The sequence below is a fragment of the Lepisma saccharinum genome, chromosome 20, assembly GCF_977018435.1.
Source record: "Lepisma saccharinum chromosome 20, izLepSacc3.1, whole genome shotgun sequence".
In the NCBI taxonomy this organism is placed as follows: domain Eukaryota; kingdom Metazoa; phylum Arthropoda; class Insecta; order Zygentoma; family Lepismatidae; genus Lepisma; species Lepisma saccharinum.
In genome coordinates this window covers 17780754-17807294 of record NC_139248.1, presented here as the reverse complement: position 1 = coordinate 17807294, position 26541 = coordinate 17780754, and the positions used below count along the sequence as shown (strand labels likewise).

Sequence of the window (26541 nt, the reverse complement as noted above, 5' to 3'; positions counted from 1 at the left end):
ATGTGATCCACCATAACTTGTCATAATGATTTTTTTCTAACACCATTTTCATGTGTTTCCTTCATGTTAGTTGTACAAACTAACAGCACAGAAGGACATTTGTTCCCATTGTGCAAGAGAACAGCCTTCAAACTAGTTTTCGAGGAATCAGTGAACTGTCTCCGCTATATTGTTTCATATTCATGATCAAATGAATCCGTCACATCGCCAATATTATTATAATACACTATCGTTTTCTCTTTAATTAAATTATTCAAGCTCACCTTCCTGTTGGTTACGAAAGAAACACACTTTGGTGTCTTTCTGAAGGAGATTCCAGCCTGCTGTAAATACCAACAGTTCGGCCTATTTTTCCCAATTTCAAACCACGAACAGGGTTCTTTAATTCACCTTGTTTTAGCAGATGAGGTTCACAGGAAGAGGCTTCGAAAGTAGAATGATCTTGCTTCTCATTTTGAACTTTGGGAGCTGCCTCATGTTCCCATCCATCCACTAACTACAGTTAGATGTGTACTGGTACAGGTACTGGCCTCACAGCAGATGGCAAATTTGGTTACTTTACTGTTTACTTGCATTTACTACTTATTTCTTTTACATTTGTGAAACAGAAATAACAGTCTGATAAATAATCTCCTGGTTCAAGCTTCAACATTTCATTTCCATTGAAGTCACATCAAATACACATCAAGGTGATTCAGCCCTCCCCCGAAATAAAATTTGCGTGTCATTTTGCGTTCATAAAGGTTAAATTGTTTGTGCCCACCTTCTGTTTGAAATCATTTAAAATATTGTTTTACACACATTACTTATCACAGATAAAATACCTAATATTTCGAAAGAGCAATACTTAAAAAATGTCATTGTACAAAATCTGTGGGTGATAGAAAATTTCTGAGTGCATATTTGAATTCAGAGTAAACTTTTACATTAGAAACACAATATACGTTTCATGTGCCAAAAACTGTTCCCCACAGTGTTGTGAACGCTCTCCTTTGCCCGGGAAAACAAAAACTAGCACTACCTAGATAGAGGCGGCAAAATCTCCCTCGGACAAGTGAAAGTGCTTAACGTTCCAGGTAGAGTTCGAGTATAGGGACGGTGACCAACAGTGCATAGCGATTAGCCATAAAAAAACATATACTTTCAATTACCAGACCTTTACCTGTAGCCGGGAAGCGGCTAGCTGCATACCTGAAAATCACGGGTAGCGACATACGTATGAAATGATATTGCCCAAATTAACATAAAAAATAAATAGTATATTAAATTCATAACAAACAAAATCAATTTAGTACAGGTCCCCACTCTTGCATTCACACATTCTCTCACAGATCCAGGCTACGGGGTCATCAACAAAAAAATAATACATAAAGTGCACAGGTTTTTGACGACGAGCCCTAATTATTGCATTCGCATTTACTTTTACATTGACTTTTGTTTAATCCGGTCATTTGTGAATTTGCTCCAGTGCTACTTCAAATCACTAGTCAGCCCTTACTTAAGTTTACGTGTAATAATAGGTCGGTGCGGTGACAATACATTATTTGTCCAGAATAAACAAAGCATCTCAACGGCAATTACGCTCACGTGGGCGGACGTTTTTCCTTTTACTTGACCTCACGTGGTCCTAAACATAACAATAACCTCCGTCGAGTGACGCAAACATATACTCTCTAGCGGGCGGGACTTCAATAATTCGCCGCGACGAGCAATTAATATTACCAGGCAAATACTGTAACCATAATCACATACGCGACCTGACGTAGCTAGCAGCGACACAGCGCTGACACATATTAAACTGAACAAACCTCAAATAGATAAAACAATTAAGCGGGCGGCGCTTTACTCTAGCAGTACGCACTTCAATCACATTAAAAAAAGCACAAACAACAGTGAATTTAAGAACATTAAAAATCACAAGAAATGAGTAAAATTGACCTGAGACAATTAAATACAAATATTAAGCGCAACGGGAGTCTGGTACGAAGTGTCGAGTAGTGAGGGCGTTTTCAAAACATCAACGAATTTGTAGGGCATTCTCTAAATATCAATCGAGCCGGTACGTGTTGACATTCATACAGATGAATACGTTACCATCTCTCTGGTTCCACGGCGCATCCTGGTGTCTTCACGGGCGATTGAAATAACTTAGTATGCACCCGAAAGGCTTTCTTATTCTTCCTTGGTCGCGACGACGACAAGGTGAAGAGCGTTCACGCATCTGGTTCCTCGGCGGATCAGTGACGATGGGTCGTCGGCGTCGCTCGGGGAACGTCAAGGGTCTCGGCGTCTCTTCCTCTCGGGGTCGGTGAGCATCTCCGTGGTCAGGCGTGATTCGGACGTCGCATCTGGGCGGTGGGCGGTAGTTCATGGGTCGTCGGCGTCTTCTCCATCACCGTCGGACGATCTCAAGTGCCGGGACGTCGATATGGCAGCATTCGACATCTCTCTCTCTCTCTCTCTCTCTCTATGGCGGCTGGTAGGCATCAGGCGGCGTAGCTCAGGTTTTCGGCATGATGTAGGCATTAGTCGTGGTGTCTCGTCTGGCATCGGGGCGAACCGAGGGTGACCGCTCTCCTCTCTTCTACAGTTAACCGGCCATGCCTATGAGCGTTTCACTTCACGAAAAGGACAAAATCTCGCTTACAGCCACTCCTCACAAACTCGCTCGGACGACCACCGTAGGCTCGCACACTTCCGCTCGTCCTCACCAAAAGGTAACAACACACGACGAGTCGGCACAATGGTAGTCTCAACTTTCGGAGCGCGGGGATGTGTTCTCCTTGGAACTTGCGGTAAAACTGTGTGTCGAAATGGCAGGTCTTTTCGTTTTATGCGGATTTCGTAAAAGGACGCTTGGCGGTCGTTGAAGCTACGCTTTCCACGAGGTCATTCCACTTCGCTCCATTGTCTCCCAGCCTGGACAGAGCGTGCTTCTGGTATGGTACGTTCGGATTAGGCCGCCGTCTGCCCGGCGACCACAGTTCAACTGCAATCTGTGTCCATAAACTGATCGATTATAACCAATTCGATCTGGCATCCGTAATTCTTGCTTGATTGCGACGAATCTCCACACATCCGTCCTTGCATACATGTTGCTGCGCTGGTAAAAGTTTCACTTCAGTCCGGCCGCTGGAACCCGATATATTTGAATGGTTGTCGTTAAGGTCGAATTTCCTAATGAGAAATGAAAGACAAGACGTTGTGGACTGGTAGTTTACAATAACGTTTATACCTCGTGAGTCAATACATGCACTGAAGCGGTTGTAGAACTTTGTGAAGCAGTCTTGGTACTCCTGTTTCGGAATTGCCTCCAAAATGACGGTCGAAGCCTTTTGGATGTCTGTAATGGTGTCGAAACGCCTTCCTTTCAACGCCAATTTCAGTTTTGGAAATAGCCAGAAGTCGCATGGAGCTAAATCTGGAGAATAAGGGGGGTGATTGAGCTCCACTATCCCTTTTTTTTGGCCGAAAACTGGCATACCAACCTGCTCTTGTGCACGGGTGCATTGTCGTGCAACAGAGACCATCCCTGTTCCCGATATTCAGGCGGAATTCTAAGAATCCTGGCCAATAGACGATGCAAAATACCCACGTAATACTCAGCGTTGACAGTGTGACCGTCTGGAGTGAATTCCTTGTGGATGATGCCTTTAGAATCGAAGAAAACCGTAATCAGGGTTTTGATTCGGCTCTTCTGCACGCGCACTTTCTTCGGTTTTGGGGAGCCTGGACACTGGACCATCACGAAATCTTGCATACCACTTAAACACGTTCTTATGACTCAATGCCTCAATACCGTAAACAGTTTGAATCATTTGAAACGTCTCTGTTGCACTTTTAGCCAATGTGAAACAGAATTTAATGTTGGCACGTTGCTCCGTTTCCGACCGACGTTCCGCAGGTACTGTCAGTCATAAGATCCGTATACGTCGACCATCGACGCTGAAACTTTGCCGGAAGAATGTCGAAATGTGTCGCAACGTAGTACATATCCTTCTCCATAGATGGCACTGGTGGTTCCGTGGCAAAAAGAAATCAGTCACATTTCCTACTGGGGACTGTGTATGCCCTCACCAAATTCTGAGATTACTGCTTCAAATGAGCAGCTTTAGATGGCTTTATCTTCGGCATTTTAAGTCCACTCGACACCTAAACTCACGAATAGAAGAAACAGAAGTCACACCCTCTTAACCACGAATATCGGACTAAGATGTACTGAGTAACCTTCAAAACTACAATGTTCAGCTGCATCAACAGTTAAGCTGTCGCTTCCCTTTGATTCTCGAGCACGTGGTACTTATTGTTAATTTTCAAAATAAACTTTTTTGTTTAGTCCGAAACAAACAATTTAACAATTGCTTCTTCACCTTGGTGTGTTATACTGACTGTGAATAAGAAACTCGACAATGTTGCATTTCGCGATTTTCATACAGGCTTTGTTGCGCTGGTAGTTAAACACAGAGAAAGTACCGCAAGATAACATTCAGACAAAACAGAAATTGTTGAACTTCTTATGCTTCAACATGCAATGACACACCGGGTCATACCGGGCCAATTCGATCGAAAATGCAAGAGAATGTCATCAAGACTTGCATGAAGCTTGTAGCATCAATAACTAACCGTATCTAACACGTGTTCACCGTTTGAGCCCTCTCACGTCAGTACTTCCGCAGAGACTTTCTCTCGTTCGCTCGCCCCAGAGACTCCAGGGAAAGGGTATAGTAGATTTTCGTGAAATAGAAGTCCTTCTACGTTAGTGATTGCAGAAAGAAATGGGTAAGCTTGAGAATTGATTTCCTTAGAAGAAGCTATAACAAACATCACAATCACTGGCGTTCGCAGAGGAGGAGGCTGATGGAGCTACAGCCCCCTCCGGAATTTTGAAAAAAATCAACATTTTCAAATAAAAGCAGCAAAGAAGGGAAAAACCAGAGTGGTAATTTCATACCTCTCTTAAAATAGCCCACGATTGTCATTTTTGAGAGTGGAAACTTCTAAAAATACGAAATATCATACTGTGTATGTCACCCCCCACCAAAGCCTCTATGTAATATCCACCTGTACACTTCCAGCCCCTCCCGAAAAACATCCTGAGTACGCCAGTGCTATCAGCTAACACTATTGCCTTGTAACCAGTAGCAACGATTAGGGGGTATGTGAGACAACGGTTGCCCCCCCCCTTGCAAATTTAGTTCCCAAACTATGCTACACCTCATCTACCAAGATAAAGTAAATCGTTCTTGCCCCTCCAGTTTTGGCACCAGCACCTCACCTCCCCCCCCCCACGTTTTGGAACGCAATCGCCGCCACTGTAACCAACAAGTCGCGGATTCGATTTCCGATGTTGGCTTAGTTAAGCGTCTAACAAGTCTAATCCCGATTAAGATATGTTTCCTTTCGAATTTTGTTCGTTGTAATATAATGGTATCAATACTTTATACAATACGTAATCATCATTTGAGGGGCTTGCCCCCGTGTCCCTCCCGTTATATCCGCCAATGCCTGCAGCGTTCAAATTACTTATTCTAACTTTACTCTTGATTACTGGCGCCGGGCATTGTTTACCCGCTCGAACCGTACGCTAGACACATTCCTGCATGATAGACTCGTTCTTCTTCCAAGCGGGAAACAATCGTGTGCAGGATTTCGGCCCATGTATGGAAGCTGGATTTCCTCGTACTATTGTGGTCACTTCTTTTCCGCAGACTAAAATTAACTGCCTTTATCCGTGCATTTGTTATCTTCGCCGCGACGTATCTCGTGGATCGGGTCCGACGGAGTTAATTCATATACAGGAGGAAGCAGCGCCATCTAGGAACCACCCAGGTTGCAAGAAATGTTTATATCTGGTCGCTTCGGTAGCAAGACTACATTTCAAATTCATTTTCTTCATTTATTCTCTCACGAGAAGCAGAAAAGGCGTTTACCATTCGAAAGAGTGAGTTACGTGCGGAATTTGACACTAATTCCACTTTCCAGTCTCGCACATAAAAGGAAATGTTGATTCTGATATCTTTCTTGCGGTAGCCTGCCTTGTTTATTGCTAGTGATTCTCTTTCGTGACAACAGATGGCGGGAGTTAACTGTACGCTTCTGCCTCCTGGTGAACGTATTGAAAACTACGACCGTGTCCACTGCAGCGTCCTCTGTAAATTAAATTCTTGGCGGTGTTCAATCAGTGATTCGTTCTGTTTATCTCTCTAAATTGTTTAATCAGAAATTCACTTAATTCAACCTACTTTGCAATAATTTGTTCAATCCATTCTTTTTAATTGATGGGTTAATCGTTGGAAAGGAATCATTTTTTTTAATGGTTCTTAAGTTTAGATAAAACTATGATCTGATAAACTAAACACATCGTTCATTTCCTTAATTGAATTAAATCAAATGAATCGATTCTTTGGGAATGCCTTTGATTTAAATGGATCACCTAATGGCAAAGTTCACAGAATCAACACTTGGGAAAATATAGGTCTAACTTGTCACCGTTATATTCAGGATTGGACCTACAGTTTAAAGTGTGATCCGAACCACTGTACAATGTGACTCCACCAGCTATCGAACCTGGGACCCCTTGATTACAAAGCGACGACGTTACCACTACGCCATCGGGGAGACTGGTTGAAATATAAGTCAAATCGAAGAAACTCCCCCCTGATTCTTCGTTGTCTGTGAAACAGTTCATAGAATTGAATCGAACTGTACATAGTTTTGAAAAGAAAGATTCGTCCAAAATAGAAGATCTGTTCATTTGAACTCATCGGCAGAATTATTGGAATTGGATTCACATGATTTCTCAGAGATCTTTGATTCTCCGGTCAATTGATTCATTGGATGAAGTCGATTCTATCTGGTTATTGGTTTGAGGATATTTGTTAAAATGAATCAGCTGTTCGTCTGATTCATTGAAAAGATTGCCTGGAAAGAATTCACTTTTTTTTTTTAAAAAAAAAAGTTGATTTAAATCTCATTGTATCTTCCTTTCAAAGAAATCATGTAAGTAGGGAGCTGTTTAATTGAACCGATCAATTGAATGATTCTTGCAAAAGAATCGACTCGTACAGCAACAGCTTAAGCGGAGATGAATCGATCACAACGTTCTGTCTATGCAGGAAGTTAGAACTGTGGCGTGTTTTCGAGGCACCCTGTAGCAATGAAACGGAGGTCATAAAGCGGACGAAGAACCCAGGAACTGGTCTCTTGGAAACCCTCCGGGAATCTATCACAACAAGGGACGCGAACTCGTTACGCTAATAAAATGATCCGTTCTAATGGAGTCTGCGCAGGTGTTGGGAACGGGAGATCCGTCTCTCTCGGAGATGACGACGATGCTTATCACTCCGCAGCTTCCGGCATCGGAGCCAAAACTTTTGCGAATTCCCTCCGGACGAGCCCGCTTTCGTTACGAATTCACATGCAAATGAGGTTCCTTTAACACTGAGACGACAGAGCGGAATTCTTGCCCTTCCACAAATATACACATGAAACTTCATCAAAGTTTTTAAGGGAAATCATTTGAATTTAATTAACTCTGAATCATTTTTATCGTACTATACGGCATTGCTGTAGATATAACTGTGTGGTCTTCCTGCCACTGAGTGCTACGTCACAAGTGAACGTTTCATGCACTCGCGTCGTCTGCTTCACTTATGGCACACATACCAAGCACACATCCGCCCTTCGAATCGTGACGTCACAAAAAAATTAGGTGTGCTCCATGGATTACTGAAAGTATGCTGGAAAAAATGGAGGAACGGAGAAAATGGAAGAATGTAAATACAGAAGAGGGAAGACATAATTACAAGATACTCAATAACCAGCTAAGAAGAGAAACTGACAGGGCAAAAGAACAATGGATGAAACAAAAATGTGAAGAAATTGAAGAACTGGAAAAAAGAGGAAGGTATGACTTGATGTATCGTGAAGTAAACTGCTTGGGCTTCCAAAAGAAGAAATGGAAAACAATGTGGATGATAGAAGACGAGGAAGGATGTGAAATCACAGACAAAAAAGGAATATCTAATGCGTGGGGAAAGTACGTTGAAGAGCTCTACCAGAAAGAGAATCGCCCAGACAGTCTGAATGTAGAAAATGAAGACGACGTGCCTGATGATGAGAAAGGATACTATATCCTGAATGAAGAATTTGAGCAAGCACTCAAAGAAATGAGGAATGGGAAAGCAACGGGCACTGATGAAATTCCTGTTGAACTTATCAAATGCCTGGGAGATGGAAAAAGAGAAATACTGCACTTATGCAATGAAATTTATGAGAAAGGGGATTGGCCACAAGATTTCACGGAGACTGTTTTGGTACCTCTGCAGAAGAAAAGCAATGCCAGAAAATGTTCTGAGTACAGGACAATCAGCTTGATATCTCACTCGGCAAAAATTCTTCTAAGAATTCTGAACAGACGCCTATACTCGAAGGTCAGTGGCGAGTTAGAGGAAGAACAGTTTGGTTTCAGGAAAGGAAGAGGTACAAGGGATGCAATTGGTTTACTGAGGACCATTGGGGAAAGATATTTAGAGAAAGGAAAGGAGGTGTTTGTAGTATTTGTAGACCTGGAGAAAGCCTTTGATAGAGTGAATTGGGTTAAACTTTTAGAAATTCTGAAGAAAATTGGTGTAGATTGGAAAGAGAGAAGACTTCTAAGCAACTTATACATGAATCAACGAGTTAAAGTGAGAACAGGAGACGAAATGACAGAAGGCTGTGAAATTGGAAGAGGAGTACGACAAGGATGCTGCCTATCGCCTACTTTGTTTAATATCTATTTAGAAGATATAGTGAAAACTTGTTTCCAGGGCACATGAGGTGTCAAATTGGGAGGAAGAAGAATAAACTGCATAAGATTTGCTGATGACATGGCATTATTCGCTGAGGATGAAATAACCATAAATAGTATGTTAGAAGAGTTAAACAGCAGCTGTGAGCAGTATGGGATGAAGATTAATGTAAAGAAGACAAAGGCAATGGTTATAGGACGGAAACCAAGGAATATTAATGTGAGAGCAAACAGTGAAAGAATCCAGCAAGTGGATAGCTTCAAGTACCTCGGATGCACTATAAGCAGTGACATGAGCTGCAACCAAGAAGTGAAAATGAGAATCGCAATAGCAAAAGAAGCTTTCAATAGAAGAAAAAATGTTTTTTGTGGACCCATGGACATAGGTCTAAGGAAGAGATTAGTGAAATGTTTTGTGTGGAGTGTAGCACTATATGGTGCAGAAACCTGGACGTTGAGAAGAAATGAAGAGAAACGACTCGAAGCTTTTGAAATGTGGACATGGCGAAAAATGGAGCGTGTAAAATGGACGGACAAGGTAAGAAACGAAGCCGTGCTGAAAAGAGTTGGTGAAAAAAGATCTATACTGGAGAACATCAAGAAGAGGAAAAGAAACTGGTTAGGACACTGTCTAAGAAGAAACTGCCTGCCAAGAGATGCCTTGGAGGGAATGGTTGAAGGAAGAAAAGTCCGTGGAAGAAAGAGATATCAGCTTATGGATGATATTAAATTAACTGGGTCGTATGCTATTACGAAGCGTAAGGCAGAGAACAGGGAAAGCTGGAGATTGCAGTGAAAAACCTGCCAATAAGGCAGAAAACAATGAATGAATGAAATGCTAAGAACTCTAAACCAAGCATGCGTAATATAACAACGAATGACATTTAAGAGTGACGTCAGAAGACGAAGGGCAGGGCTTGACCAAGATAGGTGTTGGAGATGGTATCACTGATCGCACCCCTAAATAGAGCTCCTCTATTTTTTCCCACCATCTTAGTAAAATCCAAATGCGCATCATTAATGTTCTCTCCTCGGAAATTACCGTTGTTATTATTATTAGTTACCCTAATAAAAAGCTATTTGCCTTGGAGGCAAATTGCACATACACATTCCCTGCCAGTGCTGCCACCTAGCGACGCGGTCTGGAACTCGTCTCGCAGACATGTGGCGTACCCCAGCCTGGCCTACATATCCCGTAAGTTTCATCGCTCTGTCACTTTATTTCGCTCTTTCACGGCACTAATCCGGTTATTTATTGACCGTACCAAATATCAATTCACCAAGATGCTTGAATAAATAACAAAAAATTAGGATTATCGATACGAAAAAGTCTTCAATTTCGGAACATATGCAAAATACGAAAGTATTTTAAGATAACAGTTACCAATAGGCTTATGCTAGTTGTGTTCTTATATTTTTTTAAGAAGTAAGGTAGACTGTTTTTACTGTTTTCAAGACAAATTTAAATCATTCACCAGAGGAAATTCAATGTCCGTGCTATTTCTGAAGACATTGATTTTTTAAACCTTTCCGTGTTATTTTTCCCCGCACTTTGCGTTTTCATTTTAGCATAAGCTTTCTGCCAAATATAATTAAAATTAAACCTTCATTGTGCCTTTGTAGGTCACATTGTTTGTGGCTATACGTGACAGTTTCACACGGTTGTGTCCTAATTGCGAACAATGCCTAAATCTTCCTAATTGCGAACAGTGATTTATCCACACACCCCTAACACCCCCCAACACCCTCCCAAATTTTGGTGAACACCCCCTAAGCAGAAAAGTGGAACACCCCCCTTACAGGGGGGGGTGTAAATATGGATGTTTATATCAACAATAGAATGACAATACTATCATTTGTAGCTGAAGAAGCGTAGTCCAATGGACCTTTCGGTCAACTGAAACCAAAATGTCAAGGAAGGAGGGTGGAGAATGTGCAGCATGGTCATTTCCTGGAAGCACTAGCTCCCTTGACAAGGCTTCGGTCAGCTCTGGGGAAGGGACACTGCCATCTGGAAAATGTCAAACTCTGACCTCTAGCCCTCCTTACAGGGAGCACATTCCGCGCACAGTGTTGACAGTTCATCGTTTGAATACCTTATATATTTCTTAAATACGTTAAACAGATTCGTAAATTCAATTATTCAACCCCTGAGTCAATGAAATTTACATTTTGTTGCATTTTCCTTTCGATTCTTTCATGTGAAAGATGTACGATAAAAGTAAGGGAAGAAATTAAAATATATGAAGAGACACTCATAAACAGTGCCGCAACCACAGGGCGGCAGGGGGCATTGTCCCCCCCCACCCTCCTGACCTTGGAAGGAAGTCCATTCTAGGGGAAGCAAACATTGAACTAAAAAAAAAAAAAGACTAGGAGAATCTAAGAATAGCAGGACAATTGGATACTCATGATGGAATTAGTTTTTACGAGATCCTTGCATTTTTCTTCGAGACTGCCAAGGGCACTTGCAAGGGGCAATTACCCCCTTCTCGATTTCAAATTTTATACAAATAAAAATACATTTCGTAAAATTTTCTTGCTCGCTTCGCTGTTGATTCTGTGAACTTTCTTATAGTCCAAGTTCAGAGCAACAGCTATGGGGCGGTGGGAGTTGGCCCTGGGAGCCAAACGATCTATATGAAGAAAAAAAAAATGTTAAAAGAGAATGCCATGGAGCCCCGTAAAATTATTAGCACCCTATTAAAACAATTTCTTTCTATGAAACTTAATATGAAATATTAATGATGACACCGTAATCCAAGAAGTCATTGATCAATCAAGGGATTCCTATTTGTTTGTCAGGTGTCAAAACATGTATTTCAACTATTATATAATAAAATTCACACAATATTTTGCAAAATGGTAACCAGTCGGCAAACATTGTCTGTAGTGATGCAAGAGTCTTCCCTTTGAAGGAAATAGAGTCCGTGGTGGACATCCATATTTTAGCAAGTACAAAATAAATGTATTACAAATTTTTACATAGTTCATCAAAGTGTAGATAATATGTAACCATTATTATTTAATTAATTCGATTTTTCTTGCATAACAGAACACAATGGTGTTGTTGGATTCTCCTTAGATTCCTTTCTGCGGAAAAATCTTTCATACTGGAAACTAGAGGGAATCATTATGAAGCATGATTTATAAAAGGGCTCCCTTAATCAGTTCTTCAGAGAGGCCCATTAATCGTCTATTAACATTATCAACCTGTAAATATCAAGTAAATACAGTCCCTATTAGCCTATTTATGCTAAACTTTATATTCTTTGCCAATCTGGAAAGGTCATTATCGAAAAAATGCCATTTGATGTTGCTCGAAGTTTTTTTTTTTGTCCTTTGCTGTTTCAAGATATGATCCCTTTTCTGTTACTTATCTCTTTTGGGAGAGGTGTCAAGTGCCTCTGTGTACCCTGCTATATCTGCCAATGCGACCGACACAATATATTAAAAATTTGCCCCCTCTAGGATTTACTTTGCCCCCCCCCCCCCCTACAAAGAATTCCTGGCTACGGGCCTGAGTGTAAGGAATTATACATAAAATAAATTTAATTTACATTAAGTCCCAAATTTATATCTGACCATAGGCGCACCAGTGAGGGCACGACGGTGCTTGCCACTGCCTGCTTTAAAACGTGGAGAGAGAAAATTTGTTTGGTTCATTGTGCTCTTTGTGTTGGATAGTGAAATAAATGCTATTCAATTTTTAAATAATTGAAAATAAAGCATTGCCTCAATTTAGAAGTGAAAATTCCTTGCCTTCCTTTTTCAGTTAACATGCCATGCATTTATTTGCACATGTTATTTCGTTTTCTTTTAAGGCAAAGAGGCACGTGACTCCCAATTCCCTAGAGTCTCTCATTTAGTATTTGAAAGATAAACTCTCAAAAGCGCTAAGCGTATTTTCCAAAGTTTTGTAAGGATATAATGCATATGCATATTATTAGTTAAACATAGCGACAGTATGATGTTTACTCTTTAAAATCTTGCTTTGCTCGTTCGGCGTCCTTTTTACCTCACCACATGCCCCCTCCTGTTCTAACAGTTAAAAAATATGCATGTATAATTTTTAATAGTTCTATGTAGCGAGTGAGTTCCAAATTCTGCTGGTGTTTTCAAATCTCTGTTTAAACGATGATTCACAAAATGAAATAAAGTAATGAAACTCGATATATTTAGAACATGGCCATGAAGACGTTAAAATATAGTGGGAAGTTGGGATGCACGTTTGATAGATACCTGATATTGCTTTTGAATGAAATCGGTCAAGGAATTTCATATTGAAGTCTTCAACGAACGAGCAAAGCAAGATTGTAAAGAGTAAACATCATGGGATACTGTCGCTATGTTTAACTAATAATATGCATAGCCTAATCAGTTTGCAAAGAAATAGTTCTAAAAAATTTCTTGCTCGCTTCGCTGGCAGTGTCATAATTTATTTAAGTCATATTATATCTGTATTTATTACTACTACTTCAGACAGGCAAGTGTACACAGACCCATGCAATGCATTCTCACTGATATTTCAATTGCGCATTCCCAAGTTGAACTCCGAGTTACACCTACGGCAAGAACGATACAAATACAGTTATAATATTGCGCAAGTGTTCCTAATTTCTTTATACGTAAGTAGCTTAAGAATTGCATGAAATGATTCCTGGTAATAATATGTTAAAATTTTGTGTTTTTTAATTTCATCCCTTGTGTTTTGTCTAACGATTGATTAAATCAAGTACTGAACATTATCGGAAGGAAAGCAATACTCGAAACGTTAAACTGAAATGTTAACATTAATCTATTTCCCATCTTTTCCTGTATTTGACATCTTTTTTCTTATGAAATGTTACGTGAAGGGTAGGGAGGGGGGGGGGGGTAATCTCTAGAAACATCCATGAAGAAATTGAATTAGGGCGATCATTTTTAAAACGGTCCAAAATATGCACTTAACTTCCCCAAACTTACACCCCCACAAAATTTTCCAGCACCCCCCCCCCCAAGGGAAAAATTCTGGATAAACCCCTGATTGGGAACACACAAAAGCGAGAAATAATTTTCATGTCCTAATTGCGAACACATGAAACTGAAAAACCTGATTTAAGAAACAGATAAGATAGTGACGCAGAGAGACAGCTGGTTTGACTAACAACAATAGCCAACCTGATTGACTTATCATGGTCTTCTGCTTTGTAAATCCCTCCAAGGTCATTTGACCCTTTCAGTCTGTCGACGTAATTATTCGTGTGTTAATGACTGATGCCTTAAGTGATGTGGAACTGCTTCAACGGGAAGCACCGGACAAATAATGTAGTGGAAGGATGGAACCGCAAAATCAACAGTGAGCTTGGTAGTCCACATCCGAGTCGGTTGAGTTGGTGTTTTAAGTCCACTTTATGCACAGTAAGGCTAATCGGGACTGGACCTACAGTTTAAAGTGGAATCCGAACCACTTGTGCCTCCACCGGGTATCGAACCCGGGACACCTTGATTACAAGGCGGCGACGCTACCACTGCGCCATCGGGGAGGCCATAGTCCACATCCGAGAGTGGAAGAAGACCTTCAAAGCTTAAAGGCTGAGACTAATGACATATACTTAATTATATATACATTGGCGACGGCTTTAATCATGACGTATTTTCTATGATCCAACAAAACACTGACCAGTCTCAAGTCTGGAACTGAGTCCCTTTTAAAAAAAAAGTCGTTAAATAGACTCGGGAAGTGTGAGATAAAGTTGTAGGTCCCAAGGCAGAAAAATATGTTCGCGATTAGGACATAGTCCTTCCAGTATATTCCTGTTCAGGCAACAAGTGTTCGCAATTAGGACGATACCGTTTCACACACTGGAACCGATATTTGAGGAAGTTACATTCCATTATTTCTTGCGCGACAATTGCCGATGTTACGGTTTTCGTGTGACGGAAGGTGCGCACTCGATCTCCGTCAAAAGCGTTCCACTTTGTTCGGTGATGCAAAATGTTTCGACAGAATCGTGTGAAACATCAATTTACACCTGGTTTCATGTAGCTGTCGGGAATTATTCCATGTGTAACACACACGACAGTTTATTTGGGCAAAATTATGGAAAACGTGCGCGTTATACATGCGTAAATATGGTGGTGCATTTTATTTTTCTTAAAATCTAAATCACCAGAATGTAAGGTTTCCGCTATATTTTTCGATTTTTAAGCATAAAATGTGTTGAAATTAAAAAAATGGTCAGAATTCGAGTTTTAAATCAAATTCACGTTATTTTGCGATTTTAAATGCATGAAAAATGAGTTTACTTGATGTCGCTGCACATACATAAACTTTTTTTTTCCTTTAAGCCTTACCAAAATTTCTGATTTTCAGATATACATGCAAGTTTTCTAACGTGTGATTATAAGTAGCCCTTCAGTTTACAGATGTGCAGATTTTATGTTGTGTGTAACTATTTTACACAATTAGTACCACCCTTTAAACAACGTGCAAGGAGGAGTTTCTTAAATGAAATATGGGATATAAATTTATTTTCAACAATATATTTGGTGACTCGTGTATGAAAATATATTCTACGACAATTTATTTTATTTAGTTACGTTTGTCAATCATATCTAAGTTTCGATTCTGGTCAAATCTAAACGCATATTCGCCCCATAATTCCAAGTATCTACGAATTAGTGATAATATAATTATTTGCATTTCTCCTTAGATTTTGTTAGAGGGGGTGGGAAATCTCCCTGCAGGTCACTTAATTTTGCCAAATTGTTTCATAGTTTTTTAATTAAATACATTGCAAAACTAAATGCATTTAATTTGCCTCCAAAAAGAAAAAAAACTTCACTACTACGAGGGGGGTGCTGATAAGTTCCTGGCTTTACCCACAAATGATTGAGATAGAGTGATGATACTACATATGTATTCAACATATTCCCCCCTAAGCCTAGCACATCTGTTCTGAAACTTCTGTAGCCCCTGCAAATAAAAGTTCTTTGATTGCTCCTGCGAGCAGCTCTCTGTGGCTTCAATCACGTCAGGAATGTCACTAAAACACAGAAATTGGTTAGTATGTTTATGAACCAGCAACGCTAATTCCATACTAAATCTGAAAACTAAAGCAGGACGGGAAAACATTTTAGTTATTGTTATTAACATTATGTTTGTGAGTGGATTCTTTGCCACTTGCTTGTTTCTCAGCTGTTCCGAGTATTTACATTCGTTGTACTTTATATGTGCATATTGCAACACTGTGATTTCACATTTCGCAGCTAACTTCACACAATTGTAGAAATGCATGGTGTTGCAAGAGCATAGTCCTACATTTCTTGCCAGATAACTGTGTGATGTTAGAAACAATAGAAGTGTCGATTTTTATGGAGTAGAGTGCATGACGGATCAATCATTGTGCATTTCTCTCTATTTGTGGTCAATTAATGTGTACATGCTGTGAAATATGAGGAGCTCGTATTAAATGCATCACTACAAATATTAACATTTTTCATAAAACACTCCAAATGCTGACCAAGGCAGAGTTAATTGTCACTTTATAAACGTGACGCTTCAACCTTATAGCAAGGTATTCCTCAGTGCTTCACGTTTATAGTGTGCTTATTTGACAATTAATTCTGCCTTAGTCAGCATTTTGAGTGTTTCATTAAACATGGAAACAAGGCTTAATATTGCTAACAGTTTTCATTATTAAATAGCAAGCAAAGTAATCAATCAAAGCAAAAATTATGAAATTCAATCTTCAATTTTAATGTTCGTTAGGAACAATTAACAGAGAATAGACTTTTTCATTCATAAATCTTCATTTACCCAGAGCATTACACATTTCTTCAATGTCAGATTTCAGGATTCATTTCCATCTTACGTCACGCGTAAGATTTAAAAAAACAAAGAAGAAGAAACATGTAACAAGTTTACTACAGAAACACGTCTGAGTTATTTTTATTGTAAAAGAAGAGAATACAATAATGTTCTATTAAGTATCAACAACAAGAACGACACTAAATGTAGCAGACGCCCCTAAATTCATACAATTTTACAGCCAACATGAACTTTCTCGTTTGTGTGAAGAAGGTAGCTTGCAATACTTAGTACTGGTGCATGTAATGTTATAGAAACAGCTCCTAACTCTTAACTCTGTTATCTAGCGGTAAGAAACAATAAGAATCCATGAAATTACCATGTGGTGATTTTACGTATTCATTTCGGCTGAACTGAGATTATTAGTACGGTGAATTACGAAGTGAACGTTTTAGGGGTGATTAATTGATAAATTGTACTAATTGGGTTGGTTTTTGTGTAAATTATGTTTATTTTTCTTCACAAAAATGCCGCCAAGGCCAAGTGTTCTAATGCATGTTTTTCTTTAAAGATTTCTAAGTCCACTTCATGTACAGATAGGCTAATCGGGACTGAACCTACAGTTCACACTGGGATCCGAACCACTGCCTGCTTTCTCTTCTCGTATTTACAAGTCCATATATTGTAGTTCTGCTTTACGGAAACATTAGAAAGTTAATATTGTTTCATCTTCATTTCCTTGCATCATATTCTGGCTTTCCCGATGGCGTAGTGGCAACGTCGTTGGCTTATAATCAAGGGCACCCGGGTTCGAGTCGCAGAGTGGTTCGGATCCCACTTTAAACTGTAGGTCCAGTTCCGCTTACACTTTTAACGTGTGGTTATCTCTCCGTAGAACAAGCATTTATCCATACCTTTATCAGAAGCGTATATCTGCCTGAAGGCCATAGATTAAAATTGATTTTAAAATGTGTATAAAATTGTTTATTTCAATAAGAAGGTGATGGTGTTTGGGTTGGCAACCTGTCTGAATTATTGCAATAACACACCTAGTTAAAATGTGCCCGGGACCTTTGGTTACAAGGCCGCCCTCGAGGAGGCCCCACTGCATGGAGGAGTGGTTATCACAGGGCTCCTGGGTTCGAATCCCGGCCTAGGCGTCGTTTGTGAGTGAACCTTCATCAATTCCATCCAATCATCACCTATTTTCATCGTCGCGATTAGCCAAAAAGTGGAAGAAAAGCGACGTTGCATTGCAAGATACAAAAACTTGACTGTGAGGCAAGCTTTGCCCAAGACGAACTTGGCGTCTGTACTGTACAGGAGGAAAGCATTGTCCGTCGCACCAGTAGTTGATTTATTCCACCGTTAGGCGGCGTGGCAGCTTGTTAAGACGAGACAAATGCCGAGCGCTTCGAGAGGAAAGAAGAACGATATCTGTTTTGGCGCAACGTGCTTGCACGACGCAGCCTATCAATCTGCTTGCTGTAAAACCACATTCGTCACCGACAACAGGTCGCACTTGGGTTTTGTTCCGTTGCCAGAAAGCGAGAAGGAATCGTGTGTCCCTTACGGAAGGAGTTATTGTCACCTCGCCGTTTCCAATCTTCCCACGGTGAGGCCGCGGGTCACATGATAGCGTGACGTCACGTAGTAGTGTCCTAGTCCGAATTGCGGAACAGTGTAGCCAACGACAGACGAAAGCTACTATCAACCCGAGCAGCAAGTTCTTAATTTTTTGGGCTTACAGATGGCGCAGTGTATGTTGTTATGAAATAGGAGTATTTAACGGCTCCAAACCCCTCTATAGGCTTAGTAAACATTTTGTACTAATTGTGGTTTAAAAGAAAACTTCTCAAAAATTGTCCAAAATACTAGAATAGTTGAAAAAAGAGTTCAAAATTCTAATTAATTAATGTCCCACACAAACGAAAGCAAACGTTTTATAATATAAAAGGCTCATCAAAAATGGAAGAATAATAAATAAAATAATAAAAATGTTATATCTAAATCCTTTAGAGAAACAATTATTGGTTAGTAGCTATAATTGAAAATTATTAATAATGAATAAATATTAACAATTAAATTATAGCTCCTAACCATTATTTATATATAATAGGGCCATGGTGCAGTGGCTGTGTTATCAAAGCGTTCGTGGTTCAATTACTCTCTAGGCCGTAGAAGTATATCTGTCGCTTTTCTGGCCGATGTGGGAACTCGCGACGACGAGGATGATTGATGGCTGGATGAAGGAATGAATACTCGCAAAGAGAGACCAGGATTCCAACCCGATATTTGGTGGCTTGATCTTGAATCTAGAGTCAGAAGACGCTCTAGTTTTCACCTCACTTCTAAATAGTACACACACCCTCTTTGTAGCGTTCTTGCAGGTGGCGGAGTGGTTAGCACAGCAAGGGATCCCGGGCTCGAATCCCGGCCTAGGTATGCGTTTTCTTTGTGAGTGTTCCTTTATAAATTTCGTCCAATCTTCACTAGACCTCATCGTTGCGAGCATCCAAAAGTGACAGAACAAAGGAAATACAAATTCAATAATCCAAATATGTGAATCAACGGCAATCCAATGCTGTAAAAATACATTCTGTTTTATGTCAAATGAAATCGCTCATTGAATAATTTCTTGTTTTAAGAAAGATATCAATTTATTGGCTGTTCTTTTTTATTCGATTGGGATTTTGTATTCTTGTGTGTTCCAATTTTTATTATTTTAGCGTCGTTTTTCTGCCTCTCTTGGTTAATCGTGACGATGGGGATGAGTGATGATATGATGAAATTGATGAAGGGACACATAAGGAAGACGCATGTACAGCCCTGCATTCGAATCCTGGACCCCTGGTGTCGTAGCGCGCTATGCTAACCACTCCGCCACTTGTACGTTTAATTTAACCAAGGATTTCTGACACTAGATAGTGGTACATTCCCTAGTTTTAGACCTCTATATGGGACGCTCATCGGTTTCAAACCGTTCCCAATCTCCCCCAAATGTCTTCAACCTCAAAATATATACTAAGATATCAAAATAATAATAAATAAAAAAAATCAAAGCTACCCTGTGCACATTGGTGTGACACGTTCACGATGTCAGTTATTTGTGGAGGCAATGTGATCAGCACCACGCTCCGGCCTCCTCTCTCCCAGGTACTTGTTTCTTGGAAACTGGATGAACCCCAGAGCCGTTTCATTCACTGACCTTGTTGGTAAAATTCCCACCTGGGATCACATACCCCGGGAGTCGAATCCGAATCTCTTCTGACTGGCTGGGCCACTGCGGCAAGGGGTTTCAATTTGACTAAATGTTTCCATTCTGTACCTCTTTCGTCGGGGAGTGTTAGCGTCCCTTGTTGCGTCCCAGGTTCGAACCCTGATAACATTATCACTTTTCCTCATTATCACGAAAATATTTATAATTATTTTCCAAACCATCTAATTATCACTCGTTAAATGACTTGATAAGGGGATTCGGATTCGATACTGTGTGGAGGAGGCACATTGCGGTTCGGATTCCACTTTAGCTGTAGGTCCAGTCTCGATTAGCTTATTTGTGGGCTTAAAACAAAAACTATAAAAAGAAATCTCCATGACTTACTGGGACGATTTGTTTTAAGTTGTCCAAAATGTTCATGAATTTACCTAAATGCATTGCCGACACCCGTGGCGGATTGGTTAGCACAGTGTGCTACGGCGCCAGACGTTACGGGTTCCACTCATTTCCATTTCAACGATTCGCGATTATCCAAAAGTGGCCGAAAAGCCAAGCAAAATGATGATAAATCAATCAATGAATGAAGCAGTAACGTTAGATTTTTCCTCGTTATTTGTTGCCGATAACGGAGTTTAACGATTCGCGATTAGCCAAAAATAGCCGAAAAGCCAAGCAAAATGAAGATAAATCAATCAATGAATGAAGCAGTAACGTTAGATTTTTTCCCCGTTATTTTGTTGCCGATAACGGAGTTTATATAATGAGTGTCGTGAAATCTTATGCTCTGTGCGTCTTGGATTGACACTCTTGGTACGCTCCGTTAGTAGCTGCACCTAAATGTGCTTCAGTTTGTCTTATCGACTGCTTTTTTTCTCCTCGGAAGATTGTAACTTTCATGATGCATTTTATCCATTGATGCACACAAAATTATTTGACTTATTTTCAAGTATCGAACGCCCTCTGTGTTGCCTCACGTGATTTACGTAGCGTTGTGTGTATTATTTATACTTACAGAGAATATTCTATGTGGCTAAGGATGTAGCTTCAGAATTGAAGGGGTTCAAAGTTCAATTCGCATTTCAGCGGTTCGGACTACACATTATAGAGTAAGTCCAATCTGAGTTGGTGCTTTATGCATATAGAAAAATACTGTGTCAAACCTTGATATGACAAATAAACCGTGGCGGCGATTAGGGGTCGTCGCGGTGGGCACAGTTCCCCCGCATTTTTTGGTACTTTTTGCCACTGCACTATGGCCTCTTAATGCTAAGCCTTGTCTATCAAGAAAAAGTAAACTTCATTATATCATTACTCATTCTCATCTTCGCGATTAGACAAAAGTTGCAGAAAAGCGAAGTAAAATAAACCAAATCAATCAATCAATGGAACTGGAACTAGTTTTCAGTTGTTGTCAGGGTGCGAAATCCTGAGGTGACGGGGGGATTTCCCCCACCAACAATCTTGTCCTTAAAAATCCCCCACCGAAATATTTCCGGGGGGAGAGTTTTGTTATAACAAACAAAAGATAAGCAATTACTTTTAATTTCAAATATACTGTACTAAGAATAATATCGGAAACACACACAAATTAGTGTAGTTGTGAGTATTGAATGCATTCTCTCTCAAGAGATCGTTAACAAATCTACATCAATACCCACAATAAAAGTAAAACAATAATAACTATGAAATCTAATTGATTTATATTAACATAAAGCACAAACTAAACTAAAACTTACACATAATAAAACCACTTCAACTATTTGAGAATTTATTAACATCTTTAACCAGTTAGTAAAGAAATTAGCTTCTTTGCTATATCTGATATGTATAAAAGTAACAAATTAATTTTCTTTACTAATTAATAGCTAATAATAATAATAATAAAATAATATATTTTAATTGAGTAATTTATTTTTACTTTTATTATCATTACAAATATGTATGCCGTATAATATACACATACATTTGTGGGGGAGGGGTTTTGAAGATGAAGAACTTTCTCCTCCTACCAGTTTTTAATGATTTCGCACCCTGGTTGTTGTTTTAAGGACACTTTATGCACTGATAGGCTAATCGGGAATGGATCTAGAGTTTAAAGGTTGAAATACGATCACTATGTGCCTCTGAGGTGTAAGGGGTGACTATTTCAGAGAGCCTGGATTGCACCTTGCAGTCTAACGAGGTTCTGGCGTCTGTGCTCACAGCCAGTATAAATCTCTGTCGGGCTGCAGTTGCGTCGTTCTTGTAATTGTCTCTTTATTCATAAAAACTTCACGCGATTAGCCAAAAGTGGCAGAAAAGCGACATTAAATAAAACTAAATCATTGAATCACTCTGTGCTTCCACGGGGTGCCGAACCCGGGACCCCTTCATTACAAGACGACGACGTTGCCATCGGGGAGGCGCTCGATAGAGAAAAGAACGAGGTAGATATAGGAAAGTTGAAATAAAAAGAGGGAGAAGGAATTTAAAAGAGAAACAGATTAACACAGAAAAGAGAGAGGAGGGAAGATGGAGAAACAATGAAAGAGAGGAAGAGAGGAAATAAAAAAACAGGAGGGGAAGAGAGAGGGGGGGTTCGTTTAAAGTCCATTTTTATGCACAGAAAGGCTAATCGGGACTTGAAATGCAGTCTAAAGTGGGATCCGAACAACTGTATATGTGCATCCACCGGGTATCGAACCCGAGATTCCGTGATTACAAGGTGACGACGTTACCATTACGCCATGAGGGAAACACTTTATAGAAAAAGAGAAAAAAGGATCCATGGAATAGCAGAAGTATCAGAGAGAGAGAAAGATAGAGATGGAGAGCGAGAGAGAGAAATTGAGAGAATGAGAAGCAGAGAAAAGGGATGGAGATATATATATAAAGAGAGAGACAATGTCAGATAGAGGGAAAGAGATAAAAAAGGGATTAAAGAAATGTCAGAACAAGAGGAAGATATACTAATCTGGACTGGACCTACCGCATAAAGTAACATCCGAACCACTGTGCCATGTGCGTTCACCAGGATCGAATCCGGGATCCTTTGATCGCAAGACGAAAGCATTATCGGGGAGTGCCGGAAACTTCTCGTGACCTTTGGTGATTTTACAGAGCCGGGGTTGGCAACACTGCCGGAGAACGACTAGTTTAGTTTGAGGCGTTCGGTTCGGTCGATTAAAAGCGAAGCGTGCCGTGGACAGAACCGAATGAGACGCGGACTCGGTGCCTCCCTTTGGAAAGGATCGAGCACGCGCGCGGAGGCGTGCCACAATGGACAAGTTGTGAGACGGTCCCAATAGAACGAGTAGTGTCCCAAAGTTTTTCGCGCGTGAGAGAGGCCCTCTGGTGCTCCCGTAACATGACACCTCTTGCGGTGTGGTTCGTCAAGGAGGATGTGACTTGAAGTTTCAGCTTCATTAGTTCCGTGATGATCCGCGAGGGCGCTACCGTGTCGACAATGGTGTTAGTGTGAGTTTTAGTGATCTTGCAGCAACAAGTTGTGTGGTGTTACTATTACCGCCATGAAGAACCTTTCCTACTTTGTGGTGACGAACGAGACGATTGCCATGCTAGAATCCGGCCTGTACAGGGCAGTGCCGTACAACAACACGACGCTATTGGCCATACTGGACCCTTTGGTTGACGACGATGTTCAAAAGAGGGCACCACTGTACATCGTGATCCCGATGACGGTAACATACGTCCTTATCTTCATCTCTGGGATTGTTGGCAACGTCAGTACCTGCATTGTTATATCTAAGAATAGATACATGCATACTGCTACCAATTACTATCTCTTCAGCTTAGCCATTTCGGATTTGCTGCTGCTTATCACAGGTCTACCGCCGGAGATTTACCAGATATGGTTTCCTAGACCGTACATCTTCGGGGAGGCGTTCTGCATCATACGTGGGTTTGCTGCGGAGACGTCGGCAAACGCGACGGTCCTTACGATCACGGCATTCACGGTCGAAAGGTACCTCGCCATTTGCCACCCTCTGCGGTCCCACACGATGTCCAACCTCTCCAGAGCCATCAAGTTCGTGGTGGCCATTTGGATCCTGGCCCTCTTCCTCGCCGTCCCCCAGGCGATACAGTTCGGGATCAAGTTCGACGTGGACAGGAGAGGCAGGGACATCGAGTCGTCAGCGGACTGCACCGTGCTCCAGAAGCCCAAGCTGGAGGTGCTGAACCATGCTTTCGAAGTGTCAACTTTCCTGTTCTTCGTCGGGCCCATGATCCTCATTACCGTTCTGTACGCGCTGATTGGACTCAGGTTACGTCACTCGCGTCTGCTGAACATGACCTCGTCAATTAGTTCCGACAGGCATGATGACAAGAAGGGATACACCAGGTCATCACAGAGGAATGTCATCAAGATGCTGGGTGAGTACTATCTCCATTTGTTTCCAAAGTTTACGCCAAGGGTCCCGGGTTCGAATCCCGCTCGGGCTTGGTTGTTTGTGAATGTCCACTCATCAATTTCATCACTCATCCCCATCTTTGCAAATTAGCCAAGAGGCACAAAACGCTTAAGTAAAATAAACTACTAAGTCAATCAATCAAAGTTTGCCCAACCTGTCTCAATCTGTTTTCAATATATAAATTCCAATCTCGGTCCCGTCTCTGGTCTCAAATAATATATCCAAAATTATATATATATATATATATTCAAACAAAAGCAATGCTGGAATATCTCCATAAAGGGTCTAACGGGAGCAAACTTGTAATGGGGGCACTGGCGGATTTAACAGGAGGGCCCCCTCCCAAAAGGGTGACTAAGTATTATGGAAATTATTATATCACAACGAACAAAAATGTTGGAGCAATCCTTTATCAAGTAGTAAAAGAATAAAGTAAAGTTTAGCACAAATGCATGAATCGGGATTAGATTTACTGAACACTTAAATAAGTCGACACCGGAATTCGGATCCGGGGCCTGTTGTTTACCAGGCAATAACGTGATGAACACAAAGTGAGAACATTCTAGATTAAATATTTACTATATTTTGACAGTTTCGTCTGACGAAAGAAAATACCCACCTTATCTCTTTCTTTCCGTAATCATTGTTGATACAAGTAATGTAGAACTACTAACATTTCACCAAAAATCTAGTAATTCTATCACCGTATAATCAAAGGGTCCTGGGTTTTTACCCTGAGAGAAGTACATTGTACAGTAGTTCACATTGCGCTTTGAATGTTCGGTCCAGATTAGTTTATCTGGCCGTAAATCTGATCTAAATCGAACCCTTATACCTACATAATTAGCTATGATTAATGTCTAATAAAAAATCAGTGTTTGATATCTCGCGTTTCCTTCCCTGAAAAAATCTACATCTGCCTATGAATGGGAATGTAAGAGATGATTAAATATTTTTTTACTGATTTTTGTACCTACACTCTAAAGAAATATACAAACTGAGTTGCAACCAAAAGTGGTGTAGCACCCTAATTGGCGTAACACAGCATGTTAAAGGCCTCCATACTTGGTGTGGTTTGACACCAAAGATGTGTTAAACAACGCCCATTCGGCATTAGCACCAAACAGAGTGTCCTGTAACTCAATGCATATTTTTCAGTGTGTTCATATCACACCGAAAACGGAAACAATTGCAAGTCTATCAACTAACTGCCTTTCTGCTTGTAATATACGTAGTTATATATATGTAATTACGTTCTAATTCGATAAAAAAATCTCTAATCAATACGAGACTCTCGAACAGTTAATTTTGGTTCTGTCACGAGCTTATGACAGTTTGTCTCATTCTCGTTCGCGTCTCGACAAGTCTCGAATAGTCAGGTCTCGAATTTCGAGATTGTATAAAATTCTCCGGTTTAAAATTCTCCGGTTTTGGAACCACTGTGACTTTTTGAAGTCTGTTCTTTTCATCCAGGCTCGGTAATTCTTTGCTTGCTTTATTTTTGCTTAATTTAAACCACCTCATCGTTAATTCATAAAAATTCTCGGTAGAGTACCAATAAATAACAACAATTTCCACCAATAATACTGGAAGAATACATTTCCTATTGAACTATATGTTGCATAAGAGAATATATGATTATGCTACAGCGAATATTCTTGGGAAAACAAGTATCCGAATATTCTTTCTGTACGCACAGATCTTAAAATCTGTCAATTGACACAAATACTTTGACTCCAAAAACACACGAAAGTACATCAACTGCGAAATACCTCAAGGTGTACTTTTTACGGGTTCTGTGTAAAAAGCAAAATATGCGTCAGTTGAGAAGATCGGACACGATCCTTTCAAGGAAACCAAAACTACTAAAATGTATCATTCGATGCATCAAAAATGCATTTGATGCATTCACGTTCTGCGTATAAGTGTCTTTCTTTTCAACAAAAAAATATAAACACATTGATTACTTCCATACTATTTATTTCATTGTTTTTCTGCCAACACTAACTGGGGTTAATTAGTATAAGAAATTTTCGCAGTAATATACATATCTCATTAGTAAAAATTTTATGAATTCAATTTTTAAGTTTTAAGTCATTTTTGTGCACAAATAGGCTGTTTAAAGTGGAGCCGAAAGTGCAATCCGAACCACTATGTGCCTCCACCGGGTATCGAACCCAGGACCCCTTGATTTCAAGACGAGAACGTTACCACTACGCCATAGGTGAGACGGGCAAATCGTGACTGGACCTACAGTTTCAATTGGGATCCACACTAATGTGCCATGTTCTTTCACCGGGTATCGAACCCAGAACTCTTCGATTAC

General features: G+C 40.3%; 1 protein-coding gene across 2 annotated transcripts in view; it reads left to right on the top strand.

Moving 5' to 3' along the window:
• Positions 1 to 26541, top strand: part of LOC146003748 (pyrokinin-1 receptor-like) — a 172439-nt gene that overhangs the window by 9106 nt on the left and 136792 nt on the right. Inside the window, exon 1 of one of the 2 annotated variants that reach the window (XM_083142150.1) lies at positions 23031 to 24177. The exons of the other annotated variant lie outside the window; for it this stretch is intronic. Coding sequence (XP_082998276.1) covers positions 23313 to 24177 — 865 coding nt within the window. The 5' untranslated portion in view covers positions 23031 to 23312. Of the gene's footprint in view, positions 1 to 23030; positions 24178 to 26541 lie in introns of those variants that run through there. 2 annotated transcript variants of the gene reach the window in all.